This window comes from Schistocerca piceifrons, chromosome 8, assembly GCF_021461385.2.
Source record: "Schistocerca piceifrons isolate TAMUIC-IGC-003096 chromosome 8, iqSchPice1.1, whole genome shotgun sequence".
Lineage (NCBI taxonomy): Eukaryota > Metazoa > Arthropoda > Insecta > Orthoptera > Acrididae > Schistocerca > Schistocerca piceifrons.
This window is the reverse complement of record NC_060145.1, coordinates 329054863-329077404: the sequence shown is the minus strand read 5'-3', so window position 1 is coordinate 329077404 and position 22542 is coordinate 329054863. Positions and strand designations below refer to the sequence as shown.

The 22542-nt window shown below is 42.8% G+C and overlaps 1 protein-coding gene across 1 annotated transcript; it reads right to left on the bottom strand.

Annotated features, from left to right (window-relative positions):
- Positions 1-5097: 5097 nt before the first annotated feature.
- LOC124712325 (antifreeze protein Maxi-like) lies at positions 5098-8870 on the bottom strand. The gene is made up of 3 exons (XM_047242619.1): positions 8780-8870; positions 5534-5734; positions 5098-5465 (listed from the first exon to the last, which is right to left on the bottom strand). Exons 1-3 carry the CDS (start codon positions 8868-8870, stop codon positions 5098-5100), a joined length of 660 nt encoding a protein of 219 aa, XP_047098575.1.
- Positions 8871-22542: the final 13672 nt, after the last annotated feature.

Below are 22542 nucleotides of genomic sequence, written 5' to 3'. Positions count from 1 at the left end.
CGTCTGTGTACACGCAAAGGATATGAATTACTTTTTGGCAGAAAGTCTACCAATTTCATCTTTTCATGCAACTCTCAGTGACACTCAACAAATTTACCATAACGAGCTGGTGAATAAGACTCAACCACGAAGATAGGGTGCTTAGCTTTTACACTGGATCCGCCGACATGTAGCAAGCTTGACACTGTACCACCACACAGTTAACTAATCACTCTCAGTCAATCTACTACACAGCTAAGCAATGACCAATTGGAAACATTAGAACATCGAGAAAGTACGATTACATTGGTGAAGTGGAATGTTTCATTCATTGCATAAGTAGACAGTCACATATAAATAGCAACGTCGGTTTAAATTTCGTGGGGAACTCCATACAGATACGTCACACCGAGCACGAATTTGTATTGCGCAGGTTCTTCCCTTCTCCATCGTGTAGCAGCCATCACGAAAAGTGCGAAAGTCACGCGAAACAGCCAATCTTAGCGCAATGGACGCTGAGCACCTATATTCGACCATGCCCTAAGCCTGCCATATGACGACTACGAAGAAAACAAATTATGGCAGAGCCTTCAGCGCAACCTGTCGTCCATTTCTAATACTACCACACGACAGAAAAATACGCGATATCGATCCCACTGTAGTAGCATCGTAATGTCATTCTTCGAAAATAATGGGAAGAGAAACAGCAAAATACAGAGATAAGCATAAAAGTAACACCCTGTAGCACTGCCGTACACACGAATTAACTATGCATGGCGCATTTCCTGGAATGTTCAGTACTCTTTTGAGACTTCCTTGTAAGCCTTTCGAAAAATAATGTACACCATCCGTGGCTCTTTGAGAAGATTTTATTGGATTCCACATGTGATTTGATTTCGATATTTAATTCCTAGGAACTAATACTGCGGTCCGTTTAGCTGTTGGCTAAACAATTTTGTCTGCCCTGCTAAGATACCCTTCCAGTTGGCTTGAATTGTCTTTTATATTATCGTGGCATAGGTGATTAATAGAGGTCCATGTATTAGCAAGGACATTATTATTGTGTGCATCTTCGTGGTTTGCCCGCTACGAGGAACATAAGCAAATATCTGAACGATGCATGAAACAGCTGAACCTTAACGGCACTGCAAATAAAGTCACGCTTATAATGAAATCTTATTCAAACTACAATCCAAACAATACGTATTATCGAATACCTCCATAATTTCACGTTCATACTAAAATTCTGAATTTCCAGGCGTGACTTGCGTCATCCACCTACGAAGTCAACGAGGCTATCGATTTTCACCCTCAAAATTACTAAACATTAATTAAATATCTTTCTACAACGGCATAAACATGAATTTCACATTCATCTCCCGCACATACCACGAATCAATATAGGCGCTGATGTCACCTAATAAAATGGAATACAGCCCCAACTCCTAAGTAGCTGTGAATATTCCTCACAGTAGCTGCCTGTCAAGCCACACTCTGAAAAGGTTTTACAAACTGAGTCCGTAACAGGCGTGTCCCCTATGTGCTGAAACTATGCACCCTCTACTGAATAAACACGTAGGGTCTAATCGAAATTTTGGACAGAAAAACACTAACACAACACACTGGAATAATGTGTATGGACACATAGTCGATCTTTAGTGATCAAACACATTACCAGGCTGTTACGAATAACTGATAATTATTGCTGTGTTCCACGACAGTTGAGATACTCTATAGCATTTATCATCCTGCCGTATTACATCATACAATATGACCCTGGGAGATTTATGTAACTACTGCAAACACAGAGGATGACGCACATGTTGCAGCATTGCACGTAACCGCGTAGCGAAAACCTCGTTGTTATTTTACTGCTAGTACGATGAAAGGCCCTACACTTGAACACGAGTGGTAGGCTAAGGGAGGCATCGCCCCACATTGCGCGTTACGTACACCAGGAGCAAGTATACATTCAGAGGCAGACCCATTGTTCTCTTTTCATTGACAGGGCCTTAACCTATTGTTCTGCTAAGAGGATTATGACCGACAGGGGATAATCAATCCTTTTCATTGACATTTCCTTAACCTGTTGTTCGGTTAAGTGGTTTTCTAAGAAACCCCATGCACCCCCTCCTCCCCCACCCTTCTGGGAACTCCCATCGCCAATACAAGCACATTATTGATATTAATTTGATTCACTAATTAATTAAATCGATAAATCAATTCACCCCTCCCCCTCTGGGAAAATTCCAAACCCCGATCCCTTCTCCACAAGGAAACTGGTGGGAAAAACATTTAGTTGACTGGCCAATTGGTAGGAAATCGATTGCAGTGTATGGAATATTATTTAAACAATTTCACGTAGGCGATGTGCGGAATATTGTTTATTTAAACAATTTATGGGATACAAGGCGGTGTTTGGAATATGATTTATTTATTTAATTACAGAATTTGTCGGAAAATTGACTGCAGCGTATGGAATACAGTTTATTTAAACAATTTGTGGGTGAAAAGGCAGTATCAAATATGTAAATAATTGCGGCGCTTTTTTATTCTGATCAACTGTGGAAACTCTAAGTGGGCTTAGTTTATATTTTCTTCCAGAGTCATGGATGTTAAAGCTCTTATTTTTTATTTTCGTCACTTTTCGAAGCACGCTGGCATATAGGCACAGACGGGAAACTCATAACAATTGCGTATCTGAAAGTTCATGAAATATTTCGAAACCCACCGCCCTTTTCTGCAGACGGACAAATTACTAGAATCTGAGCAACAAATTGTTTTGTGCAGATCAAGAAACTTACAGCAATCATATTGCACTGACAGTTAAGCCCGGCAAAGTGGTCTACAGAGCATGAATGGAATGAAGTGCGGTATACTAGCCATAATTTGGGGTAGACCGCGCGTGTGTCGATCGCTAGGACGCCGCCACGATTGTCAAAACCACCCAATGGCCTAATTGCAGATCACGTTACTAAATACCACCGACCAAGGACCGCATATCGGCCTCCTTTGATCTCGCGGTCCCCAAACAAAGCACCAAGTGGCAGCACTTCGTTAATTGTGGTATTCCAGACTAACTCTGTCTTTCTCCAGAGGCCACTCCTTGTTCGTCTGAGTGAACCAATATCTCGAAACATTCAAACGAAGTTTTTCGTCTCTCCTCAGTGTTCCTACTGGCAAATGCTGGAGACAAAGGAAAAACTGACACAATTTCGATATTAAAAATAACGTGAAATAATCGATTGGCACTACCCTATCAAATAAATTGTTTATCAGTTTACAAGAGTCAAATAGATCGCCTGAAACGCTCACCTACACCTTATGATGATCCTCCTTCATGATAAAACATATTTGCAACCTTTGAATATCACACCCAAACATAGTGCAAATCAAGCAATGAAATTTCCACGACCAATAGCTCGCAGCATGAAATATATTTGACGTCTTATACACACCGACGTTTCAGAGCACAAACACCCTTCTCTACCACAACGTTTCCACGAAACATATGTGGCAAAAAAAAAGTCCTTCCGGTCACACAAACTAGCGGTCGCGAGGCGCGCACTGTCCGCCGACTACGTGGTACCCCGTCAGCACCAGCCAGAAGGGAGACCGACACGTGCGCAGGCCATGGCTGCCCGAACCGAGCGCTTGCGTACTCGCAATACAACTGTCAGAAACAAGATACTGATCAATTGGGAATTTGACTTTGCGATTGGGCTTTTAAAGCACTGTAGAATTCCTAAATCGGTCGTCTCCACTACATTTAGAAGGAGGGAGGAAAGCGTTTACTACAGTATAGGATAGCAACAACAAATATCGCTGCGATGTATTGAGATACACGATCTATTCCGAGATAGATGGCCGAGATCGCTGGAAACACTTCCAGACGTCCACAGTCAGCGCTCTATGCCTCAGTACAGCTCCAGCACTCAGAGATTGGAGAAAAATACTGCTGTAAACACACACGTAGAAGCGCGTATCAGTCAGAGAGAGGCCGTCTGCGGTCGAGAGTCCTCCCCAGGACGACTTGAGTGGTAGGAATCCGAATGCTACTAATATTCCCAGCGCAGACACACGTCATATTTAATCTTCTCAAATTTCCATGGAGTATACACGCAAGACATGCACTCCCAAAGGCGACTCAAAGCATACTGGGTATTAGTTCACCATTCACCCGTCCAGGGAGAGCAGCGAGTCAAATTGTCATAAGCTGTGACAGTGTAGAAGCTTTCTCGGGATTATGGCAACCCTAGATACTGTACATAGAGAGCTGAACGTAGAGTTATCGTGAAATGTGGGCGACCGTTACCTACGTTTAATCTTACGTTCGCTCTTGTCGAATGGCAAAAACCGCACAACCAGCAGGACTCAGTCATGCCACAGATTTGTCCATTGCGCTTTGACCGGCACCAAAGTGACCAGTGCGCTCAGATCACCATTCTTCTGCAGATGGGATAGCATTCTACGTTCCTATTGACTCCTTAGGGGAAGTTCAAATGGTTCGAATGGCTCTGAGCACTATGGGACTTAACATCGGAGGTCATCAGTCCCATAGAACTTAGAACTACTTAAACCTAACTAACCTAAGGACATCGCACACATCCATGCCCGAGGCAGGATTCGAACCTAGGGGAAGTAGTGGGCGGAGGAGGCAGAGGGTTTATAAGGGCCACTCTACCGTCAGTCGTACTTTCGTGCGTGCTTGTTACCAGTTTAGGTGAAAAATGAAGCTTTCAGCGGCATCAAGCACTACCGGCAGCGGCAGTGACGACAAACAGCAGAGACCATTGGAGCAGGATGGGGATTTACCTTGTAAGTACAGATTCAAAACGGTAACTGTAACTTTTCTTTTCCAGTAAGAATTTCATAGTATTGAATACACTTCTCCCTATGGTCTCAGCGCATGTCCACCTGCACCAAAGCGTTGATGAAATGAATGCTGTGGTGCAACAGCAGACACAGTGGGAGCAGCAGCTGCTGCAGCAGCAGCATCGGCAGCATCTTCATGGTACTGGTGTAAACAGCACGTCTGTAGATCATTTCGAGGGACCAGAATCGAAAACTGTAATTTTTTTCACTAAGTATTTCACACTCAATACATGTCTTATTGATTCAGCATTTATCCACCAGGCAGTAGAAGAAACCGAGAGACAACAGCTGCAGAAACAGCAACAGTAGTGCGGGAGCTGCACCAGCAGCAAAAGCAACAACAGTGGCCACAGCTGCACCAGCAGCAACAGCAACACTAGCAGCAGCTGCACCACCAGCAACAGCAAGAACAGCAGCTCCAGCTCCACCAGCAGCAACACCAACAACAGTGGCTGCAGCTCCACCAGCTGCAGCAGCAACAGCAACAACAGTGGCTGCAGCTGCACCAGCACCAACAGCAACAGTGGCTGCAGCTGCACCAGCAGCAAAAGGAACAACAGTGGCTGCAGCTGCACCATCAGCAACACCCACAACAGTGGCAGTAGCTGCACCTGCAGCAAGAGCAACAATGGCTCAGCGGCACCAGCAGCAACAGCCATAACAGTGGCTGCAGCTGCACCGGCAGCAACACCCACAACATTGTCAGAAGCTGCACTAGTAGCAATAACATGAACTGTTGCTGTAGCTGCACCAGCAACAACAGCAGCAACAGTGGTAGCAGCTGCACCTGCAGCAACAACAGTGGCAGCAGCTGCACTAGCAGGAACAGCAACAGCAACAGCAGTGGCAGCAGCTGCAGCAGCAGCAGCGCTGCCAGGAACTGCAACAGCAGCTATATCATATATATATGGAATGCGAAAAGGCAATTCAAGTTCGTACAGAAGCCTTTGCGAAGTACAGTTCAAATAAAAATGAGAAAACTCTTCAAAACTTTTTAGAAACACGGAAACTTTCAAATAAACTTATTAGACAAGAGAAGAGAAAGTATGTAACTCAGCAACTGGAATCAATAGAAGCAGATTTTAAAAATTATAATACGCATGGATTCTACAAAACTTTTGCAAACCAAATTAAAGGGTATATCCCTCAAAATGTCTGTTTTCGGAAATCAGATGGGAATCTGGCACTAAGCGACGAAGAAAACTGTGAAGAATTAGCCAAATATTTTGAAACGCTACTAAACTATCCAGAACCAACAGAAGCTCTTCCAATATCCAGCACTAAAGCCCCGCAACAGCAAGACTCTGTACCGCCAACTGAAGAAGAAATTATCAAACACATAAACAAACTCAAAAATAACAAAGCATCAGGAGAAGATGGAATTGTAGCCGAATTTCTCAAAAGTCTAGGGTCTAACTCAAGAAATGAGCTAGTTAAAATTATTCAAAACATATGGGTTACTGAAGAAATACCAGAAGATTGGAAATGTGCCCTAATACATCCGTTACATAAAAAAGGGGATAAATCGGATGTGAACAACTATAGAGGAATTTCCTTACTTGCCGTCACATACAAGATATTATCAGCTTGTCTTCTTGAAAGAACACAAAAACTGCTAGAACCCAAAATCTCAGATTTCCAAGCTGGTTTCAGACCAAACAGATCATGTCCAGAACAAATTTTAAACTTGAAATTGATTACAAGGATGAGACAAATGCGAAGGAAGCCTACAGTATATGTCTTTGTCGACTTTAAAAAGGCATATGATTCAATTCACAGACCCACACTATTTAAAATTCTTGAAGAACAAGGACTGGATAAGAAGACACGGAACATCATAGAGCAGACATTAACAAATACAAAATGCAAAGTGAAATTCATGGGAAAACTTTCAAAATCATTTGAGATAAAAACTGGGGTTAGACAAGGTGATGGATTATCATCTCTGTTATTTAACTTAGTTCTGGATAGAGTCATGGCAGAATGGGAAAAAGAACTCAAAAAAGAAAAGTACTGGAAACCAATATCACTGGGAACCAAAAAAGATGACCTACAAATCCCCTACTTAGCCTACGCAGACGATCTTGCAATAATGGCAGATTCTAGTGAAATGGCAGTCAAACAGATAGAAACCTTAAAATAGTGTGCAGGAAAAGTTGGCCTACAAATATCTTTTGAGAAAACGGTGTTTACAACAACAAATCTAGAAATTTCTAAGTTACAAACCAAATATGGAGAAATTAAGAGGGTACCATACTTTAAATATTTAGGAGAGATAATTTCTGAAAAATACTCACAACAAGAAAGAATATTAAAAGCTCATAGGGGTCTAGGGCTGGTCCAAAACATTTACAATAAAAAATGTCTATCTATAAATACAAAAATTAAACATTATAAGTCGGTAATTAAACCAATAATGCTATATGCCAGCGAAACCTTGACACTTAAAAGGAAAACAGATATGGAAAACCTGAAGAAAGAGGAAAGGAAAATCATTAGGAAAATTCTGGGACCAAGATGGACCAAAGAGGGGTATAGATTACAGAAAAATTCTAAAATTGAAGAATATTCTAACATAGAGATAGACATGAGGAAGAGGCGTCTAAAATTCTATGGCCACATAATGAGACTTCCCGATCACAGACTTACAAAAAAAAAGTAAGATACGTAGCATCCCTTGTTAATGGAGGAGAATCGATCAAAAATGTAAAGAAAGATCTGGAATTAGCCAACATTACTACTGAAGACATGAACAAAAGAAACAATTTCAAACTTAAAGTTGACAAATGGGAGGTCAAACCAGAGACAAAAGCGCCGAGAACTGGAACAAAATGGAGCGAAGAAAGAAAAGCTGAATTCTCGCAAAGAATGAAGACCTGGTGGGCAAACAAGAAGAATAAGAAGCCCCAGAAGTGAACCATCTTTACTTAGCGTCTTCCATGTTGGGAGCTTTACGACTAATAATAATAATAATAGTAATATATATACGTAACATTTTGCGACCAACAAGTTCGAGGCTGTTGTAGATTAATTTGAGTGACCAAAATCGATAAATTTTTCTTTTTCATTAAGAATTTCGTACTGTTGCAGTATATGTCATGTATACGTACTTTCTTTCTAAGAATTTTCAACCTGTACGTTATATGTTGTTGTCGTTATTGTTATAGGTAAATTGGAGGATCGAAAACGTTAAAACGTTACTTCCTTTCTTAGCACTAAGAATTTCGTATTGCTTCTGTATATATATATATATATATATATATATATATATATATATATATATATAAATTTTTTCGTCTCCATAGTTCTGTGTATACATAGTTAAACTTCTTCGTATATGTAATATGGTGCATATTCTTTGTTGTAGATGGCTTCCTGGCACACAAAGGAGGGGGACAGGACAGGGAGGGGTATGTACTGGAGATATGCAATACCCATCACAGATCTCACCTAAGTGCATGTTCTAAAAAAATACTAAAAAATATTTTTGTTTCCCAAAGTGTCTGTGTGCGAATGTTGTTATTATTAGACCATTATATTGTAGACGATATCGGTGAAATGTATCGATGGGCCCTTCCCACTTCAGGCAAGGGTGAAATGCCACGGCGAGTGGAAGAGAGGGAGAGAAAGACCTCCGTCGTCATGAGGAGATAGGGAGATGCCAAGGAGCTAAAGCGAAATGGTCAATACATACTCACTCTGCCTAAAAATAATCAGCGTTTTCGTTTTCCTTGCAGCAACAGCAGCAGGTTATGTCTAGAATGTCATGCTGAATTTGTTCATTATTCTTTCTCTTTTCTACAGAGGCTGCATCAGGGGAATAATTCCTGCAATACACCGTGGCTCAGGTACCAGGGGCGGCAAAGCTAATAACATCGAGACGGGGTTCTGTGCGCCACACTTCGCCAGCAAGAGCGCCACTAGCTGGCGCACGGGAAGCCACCACCGTGGCCGTCGCCTCCAACCCCGTTGCTGCCCCCGGCTCCGTACCCGACCAGCTCCGCTATGGAGTCCATGAGCGACACTCCCTCTGGCAAGAGGGTCAGGGCTTCAGCGACAAGACTGCTAACACTGGTCCAATTCCGCAGCATCTCCTTCTGCTCGTCCTCCTCCTCCATCGTCCCGTCCTCACCAGTCTCATGAGGTATGGCACGTACCCATCAACACGTCACCATAAGCAGTTTCATTATCTAGTTGTAGTTATAGAATTAGTAATAAAAATGATACTGTGGCTAGTGGCAGTTCCCTCTCCAACCCTTTTAGTGAAGGACACCAGATCAGTGACACCATACTGCAGTTAGAATACTCGGTGATTGCCGACGCCTTCGAGGAGCGAATCTCATTCACAAGGATCAAGAATCTGGCAGAAGGGTACCGCGACCCTGTCGGGTTTTCAGGGTGTGCCTTTCGTGTTCCTCAAAATAGTCAATGATCCGCCATATCCCACCATTAAATGGAGGGCAGTGCTCTGCATCGATCTGTAGTACCCCCCTCCCCCCCCCCCCCACAAAGTTGACTCTATATTCAAAAGACAAGTCTTGATTACCTTTGGGGGGAAAATGGAGTGACGTCGCGGAACATGTAAATCTCCGAGTGATTTCGTGATTCACTTTGTGTGTTATAATAGACTGGTTTCCCGAGATGGAAGTTAGGGGCTCAGTTAAAGCACTCAGCCGAATACTACACCTGGACATCCATATCATGTCTACAATCCGATAAATGGACGGTCTGGTTATACAAGCTAATAAGAGGGCATGCATTAATGTCGGAAACAGAAAGCATCAGTCTTGTTCTGCATTTCCCAAAACTTTCTGGTGAGCGTCAGATGCGTGTAAACATGAAAAGGCAATTATCATTATGTTTGGATCAGTGACATGCTACTCCTTCTCGCCCCCCAGATGAGTAAACATGAACATAAACAGCATATTTGCTTAAGGTGCCCAAATGATTTTGCCTCAGACAAGTTATTAGCGGCGCATCTAGTAGACTGCGCTTCCAGGGACCCAGTACATGTTATTTATGCCTACTGAGGAAAACAAATTCATGAAGTTTAAAAGTGCCCGTTTGTACTGTACACCGACTTTGAATGCTTCCCTGCTCCTTTGACCTGCTGTGAACGTGACATCACGACCTCACGTACCACCTTTACAGAAAAATACGTACTATACGCGGCAGTGTACAAAATTGTATTGTTCTATGATTCGAGTCTTACTTGCTACAAATCTTATGTCAGGGATAATCCTGCAGTTTGGCTGCTCACTGAGCTTGAAAAAATTTCATGGGAAGTTGGTAAGCTTCCAATGACCAAATCGAAGGAGAATGAAGATTTGTACAATAACGTGGTTGACTGTCATATTTGTGGGCTGCCATTAGATAGAAAAGAGGAAACGCCTCGTAGGGACCACTGTCATCTTATGGTGAAGTTCTGTGGTGCAGATCACGTTACATGCAATTTGAAGTATGAGCTACCAAAGCACATACCCTTTTTCTTCCATAATTTAAGTGGGTGTAACTCTCACTTTCTTGTTGAGAGCTTGCCTGGTTTCGATCGGCAGCAAAATCAGGTCAGTGTCCTGCTTTAGGGTGGAGAGAAATACATTTCATTCTTCAAGCAAATGACGCCAAATATTACACTCCACTTCCTCGACACACTACGTTTTATGTAGGCGCCACTCCAGAAACTCTACCTTGGGGTATATGCATATCACTCGAGCTGCATTTCCCGACGGGGAAAGCTTTCTGCTTGTAACTAGGAGAGTGGTTTTCCCATACAAGTATTTGGATACCACCTACTGCGCCCCCCTGGCTTAAGCCCCCATATGGCCGAGCGGTTCTAGGCGCTTCAGTTTCGGAACCGCGCTGCTGCTACGATCGCAGGTTCGAATCCTGCCTCAGGCATGGATGTGTGTGATGTCCTTAGGTTAGTTAGGTTTCAGTAGTTCTAAGCCTAGGGGACTGATGACCTCAGATGTTAAGTCCCATAGTGCTCAGAGCCAAGCCCTTGTAATTTCAACTCGCTCTCTAAACTGAAGGAAACACTTCATGGCATTCGCTTCACAACTGCTACAAATTTGTTAGGCAGTAGACCGCACCATACGAACTGTCAACACAACTGGCATTGCTAAGAGTATCCTACGACTTCCACATCGCTGGCAACGGGTTATACACAATGCTGGTGACTACTTCGAAGGTCAGTATCTATTTTGTACGAGCTGTAAACAACTAGTTGCCACTAATAAAGTTCCAACCCTCGTATATGGAAAAATTGTAAACATTCTCATACAGTGCTACTGAAAAAAACTATAAAAGAACATTCTCAGCCAGTGTTACTGTTGTAGCATGTAAGTTATAAGTATCTCTGCATTGGAATAGCAGAGTGAAATTGTACCTAAAGAACCATATTGTACCTCAAGAACTATATTGTACCCTAAGAAATATATAATACCTCAAGAACTGAACTGTACCTCAAGAACTGAATTGTAATTTCAAGAACTGAATTGTAATCTGAAGAATCTCAAGAACTGCATTGTATTTGTGTGAACTGAATAAACGAAAAAATTCGTTACTGTACGTTTTTGTTGTTGTCGTTCTTTACAGAAAACCTATCCATTTTTGCATGGTGTGTATATATAAAAGTTGTGCAGGACACAAATGACATTAATTTTTCTGAAGATGAGTAACATTAAGGAGTTGAAGTTTAAGATGACAGTTAACAAGATATTTGAAATAGTTGCATCAATTGGCTAATGGGAGCCGGAAGCATGTGAATGTGTCCACTTCCAAAGACATATAGCAAACATGTCTAAAAAATTGAATCTAGGAGAACCACAGACATAATATCTGGACGAAACTGGATACTGTCAAGATGTAAAAGACAAAACAGTTCATACAGATTGTGAGGTAAAATTTCGTTTATTTCTCAAAGAAAATGTACATTTTCATAGGCAGAGACAGCAACATTATTTTCAGACTTCTTTTTCTTCTTGAGTCGATGCAGAGCAAGATACCCGTAGAATTCCAAGTCTTGAGTAGCAGCAAACTTGAGATCTCTTTCAGGTAGACGATGGTCGAATAGTCGAAGCGACGTCACCATATCTCTTTAGAGTATGCCAGGATCATCCCAGTAAACTCCATGGTTTTTTTTTTTTTTTTTTTTTTTTTTTTTTTTTTTTTTTTGTTTTGGGGGTCATCAGTCTACTGACTGGTTTGATGCGGCCCGCCACGAATTCCATTCCTGTGCTAACCTCTTCATCTCAGAGTAGCACTTGCAACCTACGTCCTCAATTATTTGCTTGACGTATTCCAATCTCTGTCTTCCTCTACAGTTTTTGCCCTCTACAGCTCCCTCTAGTACCATGGAAGTCATTCCCTCATGCCTTAGCAGATGTCCTATCATCCTGTCCCTTCTTCTTATCAGTGTTTTCCACATATTCCTTTCCTCTCCGATTCTGCATAGAACCTCCTCATTCCTTACCTTATCAGTCCACTTAATTTTCAACATTCGCCTATAGCACCACATCTCAAATGCTTCGATTCTCTTCTGTTCCGGTTTTCCCACAGTCCATGTTTCACTACCATACAATGCTGTACTCCAGACGTACATCCTCAGAAATTTCTTCCTCAAATTAAGGCCGGTATTTGATGTTAGTAGACTTCTCATGGCCAGAAATGCCTTTTTTGCCATAGCGAGTCTGCTTTTGATGTCCTCCTTGCTCCGTCCGTCATTGGTTATTTTACTGCCTAGGTAGCAGAATTCCTTAACTTCACTGACTTCGTGACCATCAATCCTGATGTTAAGTTTCTCGCTGTTTTCATTTCTACTACTTCTCATTACCTTCGTCTTTCTCCGATTTACTCTCAAACCATACTGTGTACTCATTAGACTGTTCATTCCGTTCAGCAGATCATTTTATTCTTCTTCACTTTCACTCAGGATAGCAATGTCATCAGCGAATCGTATCATTGATATCGTTTCACCTTGTATTTTAATTCCACTCCTGAACCTTTCTTTTATTTCCATCCATGGTAGAAATGTGTTAACCACTTTGCACTATTTCGTGTCTTAGCGCACTTCACATCCTTGAAAGACCTCGGTGATGCAATATTTGCTGCAAATGTCTCAATTGTGCCAGTATCTTCTGTGTATGCCATATGTTTTAAATATGAACTGACTACGCTCATCATCATACAGACCCCGAAGTGAAGAAATAGGTCATTAAAAAGTAGTAGCATCTTACTTGGCTATGGAACGAACATTATTATTATTGACCTTTTCAGCCATACAACCAATACATCTTAAATTGATAGTAGTCCATGAATCTGAGAGCGCACATTTGAGTTATAGTGCATAAAGCAGGGCCCATGCTTTGAAAAGAGTTCATCCCTTTTAAAAACGCCATGTAGCAAATAAAATCTGTGCGATATATAGCACTTATTAATGGTACATATTGTGTAGGAAACATGTACTAATCAAAAGCACTCACATGGCTACGACTTTCAATCGGTTTCATATAAATATCCGAGAGTACATTACACTCGTTTCTTGATTTTACCCAGTCAAACACGTTGTAAGCAGTAACATACTCTTTTCACAGTGAAACCGTAGTCCTCAAGGCTAACTGTCGTAACATTAAGTAAGAGCTGTAGAGTATTTTTTCTGATGTGTGGCTGTAGCTATGTTCTTGAACAAGCGGAGTTGTGCAGTCACTAGTCCCCTTTAATAGCGATAACTAAAGCGTGACCATACTTTGCACAGTGCACTCACTGCCTCCCCTCAAATTCACTATTAGAATTATGGCATTAGCTTATTCACAGACATCATGCACACACTTGAAGTTGATTAACTGAATGACGATGGATTCATAGTGATTATTGAATTACATACAGCTTGTGCGCTGAAAGGGACAAAGAACTCTGTTGTACACTTAGAATAAAGCATTCTTTGCATTCAAGCAATTGAAGGTTTCTACATAACATGGTATTCCTTTTTCAAAATTCAGCTCCCACCCATTTATTATAGGACCTAAACACATCTGAATAATTAAGTCGATGTTTCTCACAAACTAACAAACAAAACCTTTGTATGACACTCTAACAGGTTCTTTTGTTTTTTCGCAACAAACCCAATTTTTCCAACTGCAACAACAGATCCGTCTTGCGGTGATCATCCTCGGTGCTCCGAAGAGTTAAACAGGCACGGTGCTTAGCAAAGGGAAATTAAAGATGTGCTTAAACTAGAACAGTTTTGCGGTTCCTCCACCTATGTGCCTGGCCCCTGTAAGTGAACTCCGAATCGGTGTGCTCTAGTCTATTTGGCATGTGCAATGATTTCTTACTCAGGGGATATTTGTATGATCTGGATGGTAGGACTATGGGAGAATGCATTGACACAAACATCAACTTGGCAGTCTGAATATACACTCCTGGAAATGGAAAAAAGAACACATTGACACCGGTGTGTCAGACCCACCATACTTGCTCCGGACACTGCGAGAGGGCTGTACAAGCAATGATCACACGCACGGCACAGCGGACACACCAGGAACCGCGGTGTTGGCCGTCGAATGGCGCTAGCTGCGCAGCATTTGTGCACCGCCGCCGTCAGTGTCAGCCAGTTTGCCGTGGCATACGGAGCTCCATCGCAGTCTTTAACACTGGTAGCATGCCGCGACAGCGTGGACGTGAACCGTATGTGCAGTTGACGGACTTTGAGCGAGGGCGTATAGTGGGCATGCGGGAGGCCGGGTGGACGTACCGCCGAATTGCTCAACACGTGGGGCGCGAGGTTTCCACAGTACATCGATGTTGTCGCCAATGGTCAGCGGAAGGTACACGTGCCCGTCGACCTGACCGGACCGCAGCGATGCACGGATGCACGCCAAGACCGTAGGATCCTACAGAGTGCCGTAGGGGACCGCACCGCCACTTCCCAGCAAATTAGGGACACTGTTGCTCCTGGGGTATCGGCGAGGACCATTCGCAACCGTCTCCATGAAGCTGGGCTACGGTCCCGCACACCGTTAGGCCGTCTTCCGCTCACGCCCCAACATCGTGCAGCCCGCCTCCAGTGGTGTCGCGACAGGCGTGAATGGAGGGACAAATGGAGACGTGTCGTCTTCAGCGATGGGAGTCGCTTCTGCCTTGGTGCCAATGATGGTCGTATGCGTGTTTGGCGCCGTGCAGGTGAGCGCCACAATCAGGACTGCATACGACTGAGGCACACAGGGCCAACACCCAGCATCATGGTGTGGGGAGCGATCTCCTACACTGGCCGTACACCACTGGTGATCGTCGAGGGGACACTGAATAGTGCACGGTACATCCAAACCGTCATCGAACCCATCGTTCTACCATTCCTAGACCGGCAAGGGAGCTTGCTGTTCCAACAGGACAATGCACGTCCGCATGTATCCCGTGCCACCCAACGTGCTCTAGAAGGTGTAAGTCAACTACCCTCGCCAGCAAGATCTCCGGATCTGTCCCCCATTGAGCATGTTTGGGACTGGATGAAGCGTCGTCTCACGCGGTCTGCACGTCCAGCACGAACGCTGGTCCAACTGAGGCGCCAGGTGGAAATGGCATGGCAAGCCATTCCACAGGACTACATCCAGCATCTCTACGATCGTCTCCATGGGAGAATAGCAGCCTGCATTGCTGCGAAAGGTGGATATACACTGTACCAGTGCCGACATTGTGCATGCTCTGCTGCCTGTGTCCATGTGCCTGTGGTTCTGTCAGTGTGATCATGTGATGTATCAGACCCCAGGAATGTGTCAATAAAGTTTCCCCTTCCTGGGACAATGAATTCACGGTGTTCTTATTTCAATTTCCAGGAGTGTATATGAGACGGTATTGTGTGTTGGCTGGATTTACAAGTATCAAAAATACGAACTGGTTTCGTGGAAGTAGAGAAAACTATGAAATAAAAAAAGACGCTAGGGCGTTTTTAAATTGTAATTACATCCTTTATTCATTGACAAATATGTGCTGGTGGGGGACTTATTTACTTCAGTGTGAAAACGACATCCAGCAGGTGCGAGTGTGGACGTAACATAATTTTTTTTATACGCCTATAAATGATGGAAATGTTATGCTACTTGAACGTAAAGGTGCTGTGGTTTACGGTCTGACATATCACCAGTCGTTTGTGGGAAGTAATCAAGCTGCTCTTCATGTGAAAAAATTATGTATGTGTGACATAAGGGGAAAATAGCTTCGATGTGGTGAATTGTAATTTCAACGCATTGAGAAGCATATCTGAATATAATAGCTGCTTGATTTATTTCATAAACAGCTGCACAATATAGTAATGCCTAGGTTCAACTGGATCTGCCATAGTCTACAAACAGGATGGGCAATATGGCTGTACCAAAATGGATACACAGAACGTCCCCTTATCGGTTTTCCCAAGCATATCCTCACGTTTTCCTTGTTGCACTACTGACTGCGATTTTGATTACAGTACACCAATCTGTATCAGTGATGTCTTCCCAGCCCTTTCGTCTGCGGGATCACTGTTGGTTAGCACACAGTGCACGACATCTGTACTTTACAACACTTCAGAGTCTTGGCAGAATGCAGCACCTTCTGGAACTGACTGGAAGGCTAGGTCTGAAGAGAATCGGCAAACCTACTTGGAGTGAGTGTGGGCATATCATAATTTTTCCAGGTGCTGTACACATATAACTACACTGCTTGTCTGAAATGTGTATATGTTGCAGTGTAAAGTTACTGCGGCTAATGGTCCGGCATGTGCAGAGAATATGGCTTTGTCCGGTCATCAGGGTGAGCTGGTATGGCCCGCTATTTAAACTTTTTTTTGTTTTTGAAATCACCCACCTTCTCAGTGCTCGCCGCGATGTCCTTATCGAGACCGGATTGGCGTCTCTGGTCGCTGAATATCTTTCGCGAGTTGGCCTTCTGCGCGCCACAAGGCAACAGGAGGAAGAAGGGAGTTGCTGGGAGTTTGGACTGTGTGTGAGGAGCGACGTCGGCGTTGGAGAGCAACGCCGCTTGGTCGGTGGGCCCCGTGGAAGCAGTCGGTTGGGGACGAAACACCGTGGGCTCGAAGATCCTACTGTATAGGGCCAGTGTTGTCATGATGGCGGTCATCGTGTGGTCATTCAAGGGCTGAGAAGTGATTTCTTGGTTCTGCCCTTGGATTCTGACGAAGAATTATGGGAAGTTTGGTGTATGAGGTGAATATAAAAATTCTAAAAGGGTGCACGTTGGTGGCGCATATATCAGACTTGTGAGTGGTGAAAGCTTTGCTTCGGTACTACAGTCTCCAGTTAGAGCGCTGCCTGGGAGCAGAGCGCTGAAATCGGCATTGTCATCTATTCAGCTGCTTTGAAGTAAATGACTGTTTTGGATCAATGATGGATCCAGGTGAGGGACCGAATCATTGCTTGTCTTATTAAGTAACCTAAGTCAGCACCCAGCGTATTAAACTCTATTATCTATAGTTATAATGAGTAATTTGACACTCTGGTAGTGTCCACAGGTGAGCTTTGGAGGCACTGTTAAGTGTTTGTAGTAATGGAAAGAACGACTGTGGGGCTTTTCAGTTGGACGCTTATCAATAGTGTTAATTGCAGTTCACTTCTTATGGTATTTTATGGTTCTACTTTTGGCGAAATCGCCAATAGTATTTTCATTATTTAGCTTGGGACTTCATTCTGTGGTTTGGTGTGGCCCTCCCAAGGGTTTAAAGCCCCCAATATTTTCTTACTGCCTTGCGAGTAGTACCGCATCTACTCCCTTGCCTGTTTCAAGTTTTGCGAGCCACAACTTGTAATGTCCCTATGTAACGTGATATGATTATAATTTTCCGGCTGCGAGTACCAGCAATGATGCGCTACTGGAAATTGATATGACAACGCTCTTTCTCTGATGACAACGCTCTTTGCTGGAAAAAAAGAGAGGAGCATCTATATTTCCTCGTAATTATTGGAGATAAGAAATGTCGATTGGATATTGCGCCTTTTGAGGCCAGGTAAGTTTGCATATAGAAGTAATATGAAGTGCAGAGGTCAACATGTAATCGCGATTAACAAGAAAAAAAAATGTAATTTGTGAAAAGGGTAAATATCGTTTACAAACTTTTATTCGATGTTGGATCCTCGGATCTACATAAAAACTGTTAGTGTGTTTTGCAGTACAGTACATAGTGATTTCTTCCCTGCTACTATCACGGTCCGAACGACGTGCAATATTTCGCCGTCAGCTTGTGTGTTCAAGACGTTCCCTAAGCAAACAGTTTGTTAGTCAGAAGATACTACACTGCCACTGTTAGTTCAGCCTTTTCATTCCGAACGAGTTTCCAGAAGAGAAAATCTTACAGCGGCTGTGAATGTTGTAGCTGCTAAGGCAGACGGCGTCTTCATCGCGAGTTGTAGCAGTTTTTCCCGACTTTGCCTGGCGTTCTCTGAGAACCGGAGGAGCAGAAACCTCCAATCGCCAACTCATCCTGTAACTAACCCGTTCTCTCCTTACAGCAACCACGAAGAAAACACATTCATCTATAGTCAATTTTTTTTCACAGGTTGTTTGTATTAGACAGGTAAAAATTTTATAATGTATGCATCTAGGCAAAAAATTAAAAAGAGAGTTTGTTTTAATGCAATTCCTATCTTACCTTTGTCAAAGACAAAAAGTCAAAGAGCAAGCAAGTTAATTAAATAAATAATTTTGTTCTTTACGATGTAGAAGCAGTCTCATATAAATTTATATCGATGTATAACCCCAGCAGGCAATTTCTGTAAGTTGGTTGCGCTCTGTTAACAGTTTGTACATCGTGTAAAATCTTTCCCATGCTGCATATGATCCTGAAGGACAGCACGATGCACAGCGCAAGACCATGACAAAATCGAAAGATATGTATTGTATTTTTTTTAACGGATGTAACCACTGAGCTTAAGAGTTGATTTGTGTGTTTTTTATTTTTTTGGAAAGGAAAAGATTTACATAGCTGGTTAATTATAACATCTATGCTCAATTATTTGTAGTAATTCGTTGGGTGTCGTATGCATCACATGTAGGGACGTTTATGGTATCTACATCTACATCTACATTTATACTCCGCAAGCCACCCAACGGTGTGTGGCGGAGGGCACTTTACGTGCCACTGTCATTACCTCCCTTTCCTGTTCCAGTCGCGTGTGGTTCGCGGGAAGAACGACTGTCTGAAAGCTTCCGTGCGCGCTCTAATCTCTCTAATTTTACATTCGTGATCTCCTCGGGAGGTATAAGTAGGGGGAAGCAATATATTCGATACCTCATCCAGAAACGCACCCTCTCGAAACCTGGCGAGCAAACTACACCGCGATGCAGAGCGCCTCTCTTGCAGAGTCTGCCACTTGAGTTTGCTAAACATCTCCATAACGCTATAACGGTTACCAAATAACCCTGTGACGAAACGCGCCGCTCTTCTTTGGATCTTCTCTATCTCCTCTGTCAATCCGACCTGGTACGGATCCCACACTGATGAGCAATACTCAAATATAGGTCGAACGAGTGTTTTGTAAGCCACCTCCTTTGTTGATGGACTACATTTTCTAAGGACTCTCCCAATGAATCTCAGCCTGGTACCCGCCTTACCAACAATTAACTTTATATGATCATTCCACTTCAAATCGTTCCGCACGCATACTCCCAGATATTTTACAGAAGTAACTGCTACCAGTGTTTGTTCCGCTATCATATAATCATACAATAAAGGATCCTTCTTTCTATGTATTCGCAATACATTACATTTGTCTATGTTAAGGGACAGTTGCCACTCCCTGCACCAAGTGCCTATCCGCTGCAGATCTTCCTGCATTTCGCTACAATTTTGTAATGCTGCAGCTTCTCTGTATACTACAGCATCATCCGCGAAAAGCCGCATGGAACTTCCGACACTATCTACTAGGTCATTTATATATATTGTGAAAAGCAATGGTTCCATAACACTCCCCTGTGGCACGCCAGAGGTTACTTTAACGTCTGTAGACGTCTCTCCATTGATAACAACATGCTGTGTTCTGTTTGCTAAAAACTCTTCAATCCAGCCACACAGCTGGTCTGATATTCCGTAGGCTCTTGCTCTGTTTATCAGGCGACAGTGCGGAACTGTATCGAACGCCTTCCGGAAGTCAAGAAAAATAGCATCTACCTGGGAGCCTGTATCTAATATTTTCTGGGTCTCATGAACAAATAAAGCGAGTTGGGCCTCACACGATCGCTGTTTCCGGAATCCATGTTGATTCCTACATAGTAGATTCTGGGTTTCCAAAAACGACATGGTACTCGAGCCAAAAACATGTTCTAAAATTCTACAAAAGATCGACGTCAGAGATATAGGTCTATAGTTTTGGGCATCTGCTCGACTACCCTTCTTGAAGACTGGGACTACCTGTGCTCTTTTCCAATCATTTGGAACCTTCCTTTCCTCTAGAGACTTGCGGTACACGGCTGTTAGAAGGGGGCCAAGTTCTTTCGCGTACTCTGTGTAGAATCGAATTGGTATCCCGTCAGGTCCATTGGACTTTCCTCTGTTGAGTGATTCCAGTTGCTTTTCTATTCCTTGGACACTTATTTCGATGTCAGCCATTTTTTCGTTTGTGCGAGGATTTAGAGAAGGAACTGCAGTGCGGTCTTCCTCTGTGAAACAGCTTTGGAAAAAGGTGTTTAGTATTTCAGCTTTACGCGTGTCATCCTCTGTTTCAATGCCATCATCATCCCGGAGTGTCTGGATATGCTGTTTCGGGCCACTTACTGATTTAACTAAGACCAGAACTTCCTAGGATTTTCTGTCAAGTCGGTACATAGTATTTTACTTTCGAATTCACTGAACGCTTCACGCATAGCCCTCCTTACGCTAACTTTGACATCATTTAGCTTCTGTTTGTCTGAGAGGTTTTGGCTGCGTTTAAACTTGGAGTGAAGCTCTCTTTGCTTTCGCAGTAGTTTCCTAACTTTGTTGTTGTACCACGGTGGGTTTTTCCCGTCCCTCACAGTTTTACTCGGCACGTACCTGTCTAAAACGCATTGTACGATTGCCTTGAACTTTTTCCATGAACACTCAACATTGTCAGTGTCGGAACAGAAATTTTCGTTTTGATCTGTTGGGTAGTCTTAAATCTGCCTTCTATTACTCTTGCTAAACAGATAAACCTTCCTCCCTTTTTTTATATTCCTATTAACTTCAATATTCAGGAATGCTGCAACGGCCTTATGATCACTGATTCCCTGTTCTGCACATACAGAGTCGAAAAGTACGGGTCTGTTTGTTACCAGTAGGTCCAAGATGTTATCTCCACGAGTCGGTTCTCTGTTTAATTGCTCGAGGTAATTTTCGGATAGTGCACTCAGTACAATCACTCGATGCTCTGTCCCTACCACCCGTCCTAAACATCAGAGTGTCCCAGTCTATATCTGCTAAATTGAAATCTCCACCTAAGACTATAACATGCTGAGAAAATTTATGTGAAATGTATTCCAAATTTTCTCTCAGTTGTTCTGCCACTAATGCTGCTGAGTCGGGAGGTCGGTAAAAGGAGCCAATTATTAACCTAGCTCGGTTGTTGAGTGTAACCTCCACCCATAATAATTCACAGGAACTATCCACTTCTACTTCACTACAGGATAAACTACTACTAACAGCGACGAACACTCCACCACCGGTTGCATGCAATCTATCCTTTCTAAACACCGTCTGTACCTTTGTAAAAATTTCGACAGAATTTATCTCTGGCTTCAGCCAGCTTTCTGTACCTATAACGATTTCAGCTTCGGTGCTTTCTATCAGCGCTTGAAGTTCCGGTACTTTACCAACGCAGCTTCGACAGTTGACAATTACAATACCGATTGCTGCTTGGTCCCCGCATGTCCTGACTTTGCCCCGCACCCGTTGAGGCTGTTGCCCTTTCTGTACTTGCCCAAGGCCATTTAACCTAAAAAACCGCCCAGCCCACGCCACACAACCCCTGCTACCCGTGTAGCCGCTTGTTGCGTGTAGTGGACTCCTGACCTATCCAGCGGAGGGAAAACATTTTGTGGTTCAGTGCGCATGGTAGAAGCTACAGGGTTTGAATGTACATTGATAGTAATCAGATTTCATTGCATTTAAGTTATTATTTTAATTAAAATATTGTGATCAATATTTTATTGCCTTTAGAGATCACAAGCGATATCTAGGAAAATTTTGGTATTGCCATGTGGCGTTGGAATCTTTTATTTTACCTTGCACTATGCAGTATTTTTTCCTTTGCTTAAAAAGGAATTTTGAGTTTAAGCGTTGGAAATTGAGTCTGAGAGCTGTTCTTTGATCTGTTACTATTCAAGACACTGTTGGTTAAATAATGCTTCAGGAACTTTCATTAAGAAACTGTACTTAGGATCTTGCTGTTCATGATAATGAATGTTCACTTACTATTTTAAAATCAAGTTAATAAAGTAAAATTTTAAAGGTAGAAAAAAACTTTTATTAGAGAAATGGTGACTGCCAGTACTACCCACAATTTCCAGATATTCAAGGTATTGGCCCTCGGGCATTCTCTGGTGTTTTCCCCGTTATATATCGCAGCTAACGCCTGTGTGGCCATGTCAAAGGGAGGTATAGATTCAACACATCGATAGCCTTAACGGTGAGAGAGAGATTTATGTGGAAAACTATGTGCACTATAGAGACTGAGATTAGTTTTAGAA

Excerpts from the sequence above, each read along its gene's own strand:
- LOC124712325 (XM_047242619.1), bottom strand. The coding sequence starts at position 8,870 with ATGGACTCCATAGCGGAGCTGGTCGGGTACGGAGCCGGGGGCAGCAAC. Across the intron at positions 5,735-8,779 it reads TGGTGGCTTCCCGTGCGCCA|TTCCTGGCAGCGCTGCTGCT; the intron begins GCTAGTGGCGCT and ends CTGCTGTTGCAG. Across the intron at positions 5,466-5,533 it reads TGTTGTGGGTGTTGCTGCCG|GTGCAGCTACTGCCACTGTT; the intron begins GTGCAGCTGCAG and ends CTCTTGCTGCAG.